Source organism: Lingula anatina, chromosome 7, assembly GCF_051362555.1.
Source record: "Lingula anatina isolate TDL-2025a chromosome 7, LinAna3.0, whole genome shotgun sequence".
Lineage (NCBI taxonomy): Eukaryota > Metazoa > Brachiopoda > Lingulata > Lingulida > Lingulidae > Lingula > Lingula anatina.
The window spans coordinates 11,609,276-11,616,469 of record NC_141773.1 but is presented as its reverse complement, the minus strand read 5'-3'; the positions used below and the strand labels follow the sequence as shown (position 1 = coordinate 11,616,469).

The following is a 7,194-nucleotide window of genomic DNA, read 5'->3' as shown; positions in this document are numbered from 1 at the left end:
TTTTGGTAACACACTGAATAGTTTTTGGAAAGTCATGTTGGATCTAGGAATGATAAATTCATCAATGTCTACCATGGCTACGTGAGTGTACTTCCTCATACTTCTGTAAAGACAGTCAGTTTGGGCTATGGTTTGCCCAATATCTCTGTACCATCTCTTTGGATAATTGACAAATTGTTTCAGGTTTGGCGGTGCGTGCCACGGTATAATGGAGAGTCGCTTTTCTTGCTTGTAATGTTTTAAAATAGGAAAAGTTACGTTATAATTTAGATCAAAAGCATACATAGTGAAAAAGCCTGCACCAAGCATTTTATAAACTTCAATAAATTCAACCAATCTTGCAGTCCTATTAAAGCCACCATAACATCCGTAAAGAGGCTTAACGCATACGGCAACAGTTACGTTCTTGTCGTCTGGAAAACTAGCATCCTGGATTCTTAAAACATTGTGAGGGGCTGAACACGGGTCTTTGGCCTGTACAATTGAAACTGCAAACGGCTCTTCGTCAGTCTTGATGGGACAATAAAGGAGAGTGGCTTTGAAACTGTAAAGATATAGTTTACGTTAAAAAAGGTGATAAGCTTGAAACATTTATTTGTAATTACCACACAAACATACACCTTGCAAATCAATGGGCCAAAGTATTTTTTTTTTTTCAACAGTAGATACCGCTTGTGGTGATGGGGGGGGGGGGGGGGGGGGGGGATTATAAAATTAGTCTTGTGAACAACACTGCCACTGATTATATTTTCAACATTTTTCCGTTTGTTATCAGAATTAATCTCAACAATGTATTGATTTACTCGCTGTGATGTTATTATATTGTAAGATGTACTCACAACCCAGGAGTCATGACCGCTCTTCCCGAGCAGGGTGTAATCCGGTGAGTTACTTTGCCTTCCGACCCTTTAGATCGGGCCCAAATCTGACAAACAAATGGTACGTGGTTTTTAGAGGTCATGGATGTAACTACCACCTGTCGTCTGCCATCATTGGTGTAGAGGTATGCTGCGAAAACAAAATCTAGCGAATCGTTCGAGGGGAGAATGACAGGCATCCACTGCTCGGTAAGGGGTACATCTGGAGACACCGCCGGTAAATTGGAGCATTTGATTGTTGAAAACTTTGAAAACGAAATCTCTTCATATTTATATGATCCATTTGCATTGTTGCCCCCATCTCTTCCAGGAATTGTTCTTTTACTGTCTTCATGCTCATGAGAACTGATATTCATGCTTGATTTTGTTTTTCCAACTGCCACATATCTAAACGCCCCTGGTTTTGACTGCATTGCAGACCAAATCAAAGCAACGACAAGAGAAAGTGCACACAATGAGACCAAAAACGTCCATAGTTTTAGTATCTTTTTTGAATACGACATTCTTTCTTGCAAGGATGGTCCTCTTATGTCTAACTGATTTCACATGCCTAATTTCTGCTAATTTTCTTTTCAGCCTCCAGCGTAGACGAAAACCATACGCTACAATTGTCTGCCAACACTGCAGTATAAATTTACATACGATTTCGGATATATAAAAAAATTGTCTACCAGTGTGGTTTCAATATAGCATAGCATTAATAAATGCTCCTGTGTATTATTTGTCACGCAATAACTAATCGATCTGACTTATGTAAGGGTTTACAGTCTGGTTGTAAGAATTATACGGAAACAATCGCAATTCAAATAAGGAGACGTCAAACCAGTGCTACGTGTGTGGAAATGCAAATCTCCGCTTGTTTATCGGAGGCAGCTTCTCACCCTGTTTATATACGGGCGGGAATTTGATAAAGAAAACCGGAGGAGGCAGGATTGTGTTGGAAGTGACATCTGGTGGTATGAGACGTGTAAATAATGTTGTCTTTACATGTTGTTGGAAAAAACGCTTTTTTTCTCTCAGTTCACGTTTTCACTCCCGTTCACCACCAGATAAAAATGAGAACTCAGCTTCATGTCTTACCCCACTAGACGTCACTTCCGGCACAATCCTGTCTCCGCTTGTTCCTTTTATTATCGATTACTGTAAACCAATAATAGTTACACAGTTACTTATCTGCCAGTGAAACTAAACTGAGGGTCCGTGTAACAGAAAGCCCGCCCTCCATGCAGTTATAATGTTTAGGGTTAGTCTTACCTAGGTGGGTTAAAATCTAGGGTGATGCCACCTGTACAAATGAATGGGAAGCAGACTCTCTATCATGGGAGACTCTGTCAAGTTTCACCGGTACTGTTCCTTTCTATAGGCTGAGACACGTCCTAACACCTACCTTGCTAGTGGTTTTTTCTATACTTAGGGTAATTTCGTTTTTGATGTTTAATTTTGATTTGACTTGTTAGTTTTTTGTCCTTCAATCTACGATCTCCATTTTCATCATATTGCAACGGTCAGCATTAATTTGAAACCATGGATCGTGCCGTCTGAGGTAATGGGCAAAATAAAATAATATTCAGAAGACTGATGTGTAGATTATTTGTATTTTCGCTTGTTTAGGCCCTAATTACATTTGCCATGAGAAGTCCTTAAGGTGCTCGTATGCTGCCCGTAAATCCAACTTATCTTCTGTAAGAGTAGATTTGGAAGCTATTTAGCATATTTCAATCGTGCTGCTAAGCTACCGGCTTAATGCTCCTCTCTGTTTAACTTTATGTGATTTTTGGCGTAGAAGTACAGTATAATCTACTGAAATAAAATTTTCTTACCACAGAAATATCCCAAATTAATTACCGATTAATTTTAAGGGTGTTAAAATTGCACCTTCTATATTAATATTAAATATTAAAATATCTGACCACACCTCCCTCCAGTTCGTATTGAAACGAAACTTGAAAGGAAACAATGATACGAAATTTGTATACTATTTGAAACTACCTGGGAATGGATTTACTTGTCTTCTCGTTTAACATAAATCTTTAATATTTCTCGTCTGTTACAAGTATCTTGCCTCTGTCAATAGTGACATAAACCCAGGTTAGTAAAAAAATAAATTTCAGTGAATAGACGTTAATATAAACGTGTTCAATGAGTAGACGAATGAAATAGCATAAAACGAATGAAATAGCATATAACATTTTCACTTGCAATAATGTGATACGATATAGATATTAAATTATATTAAAACCATTTTCCATATCATCATACAATTACCAAAATCCCTGTTATTTAATTGGTCAAGAATCACCTAGTCACCTTAGTCGCCAGTCCTAACCGCCACCTTTGGAAAAGTAAGCACTTAAATAGAGTATGTTTCCTCACTGATTGATGAATTATTTACACGATAATAATTGAAATGTGGGTTACTAGAGACCTTTAGAGGGTTACATCCTATGCGACCCAATGCCGTGGGAATCCCGTAGCACACATGGGATAATTGTAACACCTTATTATACCTACATGTATTCCAGATATACATGCTAGAGTTAATTCACTAGCATCGCCTTTGTTTCATTGAACACATATTCCATCCTTTGCAGTATTTCCTCTTTATATGATAACATATATGGATCATATTCTCCAGCCAGACTTTTAATATAGTCTCGATAATGGTGCATAGCCCCTAGTTCCACTGGAACCACATAGTCTTTGTAACCATGGTTTAATTTTGCGCGGTGTGTCAAAGCACCCCATGTGCCCTTTGCAAGAGCAATGTACTTCGGTCTTTTATCTATAGCTCGCATTCCACGGGGAGCTATAATAGTTTTTGGTCGGTATTTTCGAATCCTTGAATCCTTGAAAGCAGCAGAGAGCCTTTGAGGGTTATTGTCCATCTGGAAAAACCTGTTCCGAAATGTATACACTCCTTGATGTTTTGGTAACACACTGAATAGTTTTTGGAAAGTCATGTTGGATCTAGGAATGAGAAATTCATCAATGTCTACCATGGCTACGTGAGAGTACTTCCTCATACTTCTGTAAAGACAGTCAGTTTGGGCTATGGTTTGCCCAATATCTCTGTACCATCTCTTTGGATAATTGACAAATTGTTTCAGGTTTGGCGGTGCGTGCCACGGTATAATGGAGAGTCGCTTTTCTTGCTTGTAATATTTTAAAATAGGATAAGTTACGTTGTAATTTAGATCAAAAGCATACATAGTGAAAAAGCCGGCGCCAAGCATTGTGTAAATTTCAATAAATTCAACCAATCTTGCAGTCCTATTAAAGCCACCATAACTTCCGTAAAGAGGCTTAACGCATACGGCAACAGTTACGTTCTTGTCGCCTGGAAAACTAGCATCCTCGATTCTTAAAACATTGTGAGGGGCTGAACACGGGTCTTTAGCCTGTACAATTGAAACTGCAAACGGCTCTTCGTCAGTCTTGATGGTACAATAAAGGAGAGTGGCTTTGAAACTGTAAAAGATAGAGTTTACGCTGAAAAAGGCCGTAAGCGTGAAACCTTTATTTGTATTTACCACACAAACATACACTTTGCAAATCAATGGGCCAAAGTTTTTTTTTTTGGTCAACATTAAATACCGCTGGTGGTGATTTGGGGGGGGGGGGGGGATGATAAAAATCAGTCTTGTGAACAACACTGCAACTGATTATATTTTCAACATTTCTTCCGTTTGTTATCAGAATTAATCTCAATAATGTATTGATTTAATCGCTTTGATGTTATTATATTGTAAGATGTACTCACAGCCCAGGAGTCATGACTGCTCTTCCCGAGCAGGGTGTAATCCGGTGAGTTACTTTGCCTTCCGAACCTTTAGACCGGGCCCAAATCTGACAAACAAATGGAACGTGGTTTTTAGAAGTCATGGATGTAACAACCACCCGTCGTCTGCCATCATTGGTGTAGAGGTATGCTGCGAAAACATAATCCAGAGAATCGTTTGAAGGGAGAATGACAGGCATCCACTGCTGGGTTAGCGGTACATCTGGAGACACCAAGGGTAAATTGGAGCATTTCATTGTTGAAAACTTTGAAAACGAAATCTCTTCGTTTTTATATGATCCATTTGCTTTGGTGTTGGCATCTCTTCCAGGAACTATTCTTTTACTGTCTTCATGCTCATGAGAACTGATATTCATTCCGGATTTTGTTTTTCCAACTGCCACGTATTTAAACTCGCCTGGTTTTGACTGCATTGCAGACCATAGCAAAGCAGCGCCAAGAGCAAGTGCACACAATGTGACCAAAGACGTCCATAGTTTTAGTATCTTTTTTGAATACAACATTTTTTTCTTGCAAGGATGGCTCTCTTATGTCTCACTGATTTCTCATGCCTAACTTCTGCCCCAGAATTTTCACTTCAGCCTCCAGTGTATACGAAAAACATTCGCTACAATTGTCTACCGACACTGCAGTATAAATTTTTCAAAAGATTTCGGATACATACAGAGATGGGCTATTCGCTACCAGTGTGGTTTCAGTATTACATAACATTAATAATTGAACGTGCGGCTTCCAGTCTATCATTTGTCACACAATAACTAATCTATCATTTTCTGACATATGTAAGGGTATACGATTTGAATTAATAATTATAGGGAAACACAATGGCAATGCAAATAAGCAGACGTCAAGCCAGTACTATGTGCCTGCATATGCATATCTCCTCTTGTCCACCGAAGGCGGCTTCTCTCCCTGTTTATCCTAGGTAGGGATTTAATAAGAAAACCGAAGGAGAGTGGATTGTGCCAGAAGTGACATCAAAAGTGAACAGAAGTGTGGTGTAAGACATGTAAATAACGTTATCTTTCCGTGTTGTTGGAAAAAACGTTTTTTTCCTCTGAGCCCACGTCTTCACTCCCGTTCACCTCCAGCTAAAAATGACCACTCAGCTTCATGTCTTACCCAACTGGTCGTCACTTCCGGCACAACCCTGTCTCCTCTTGTTCCTTTTATTATCGATTACTGTAAGCCGACTGTAATTACACAGTTACTTATCTGCCAGTGTAACGAAACTGAGGGTCCGTGTAATAGAAAATTCTACCCTCCATATAGTTATAATGGTTAGGGTTAGTCTCACTTAAGTGAGGCAAAATCTAGGGGGAGGTTCATCTGTACAAATGAACGGGAAGCGGTTCTCTATCACGGGGGACTCTATCACTCTGTACACCGGTACTGTTCCTTTCTATAGACTGAAACTCGTTTTAACTCCTACCTTGCTAGCGGTTTGTTCTATGCGTAGTTTCGTTTTAAATGTTTAATTTTGATTTGACTTGTTAGTTTTTTGTCTTTCAATCTACGATCTACATTTTCATCATATTGCAACGGTCAGCATTAATTTGAAACCATGGATCGTGCCGTCTGAGGTAATGGGCAAAACTAAATAATCTTCAGAAGACTGATTTGTAGATTTGTTATATTTTCGCTTGTTTAAGCCTAAATTACACTTGCCATGAGACGTCCGTATTGTGCTCGTATGCTGCCTGTAAATTCAACTTGTCTTCTGTAAGAGTAGATTTGGAAGCTATTCAGCATATTTCAATCGTGCTGCTAAGCTACCGCCTTAATGCTCCTCTCTGTATAACCTTATGTGATTTTTGGCGTAGAAGTGCAGTATAACCTACTTAAATAATATCCGAAATTATTATTGATTAATTTTAAGGGTGTTAAAATTGCACCTTCTATTAATTTCTAGCCACACCTCTCTCCAGTTTGTATTGAAACGAAAAATGAAATGCAACAATGATACGAAACCCTGTGGTTTGTATACTATTTGAAACTATCTGGGAATGGAATTACTTGTCTTCTCGCTTAATATGTATCTTTAATATTTCTCGTCTGGTACCAACATCTTGTCTCTGTCAATAATGACATAATCCCAGGTTTGTGACAAATAAATTACAGTGAACAGACGTTAATATAAACGTGTTCGATGAGTAAACGAATGAAATGGCATATAATATTTTTACTTGCAATAATGTGATACAATATAGATATTAAATTATATTATAACCATTTTCCATATCATCATACAATTACCCAAATCCCTGTTATTTAATTGGTCAAGAATCACCTAGTCACCCTAGTCGCCAGTCCAAACCGCCACCTTTGGAAAAGTAAGCACTTGAATAAAAAGTGTTTGGTCATTGAATGATGATTTTGTTTCCACGATAATAATTGAAATGTGGGTTACTAGAGACCTTTAGAGGGTTACATCCTATGCAACCCAATGCCGTGGGAATCCCGTAGCACACATGGGTTAATTGTAACACCTTATTATACCTACATGTATTCCAGATA

At 38.5% G+C, this 7,194-nt stretch overlaps 1 protein-coding gene across 1 annotated transcript; it reads right to left on the bottom strand.

Moving 5' to 3' along the window:
- Window positions 1-2,459: 2,459 nt before the first annotated feature.
- LOC106165113 (uncharacterized) lies at window positions 2,460-5,293 on the bottom strand. Its single transcript, XM_013543210.2, has 2 exons — window positions 4,639-5,293; window positions 2,460-4,346 (listed from the first exon to the last, which is right to left on the bottom strand). Exons 1-2 carry the CDS (start codon window positions 5,178-5,180, stop codon window positions 3,416-3,418), a joined length of 1,473 nt encoding a protein of 490 aa, XP_013398664.2. The 5' UTR covers window positions 5,181-5,293; the 3' UTR covers window positions 2,460-3,415.
- Between the last annotated feature and the right edge of the window lie 1,901 nt (window positions 5,294-7,194).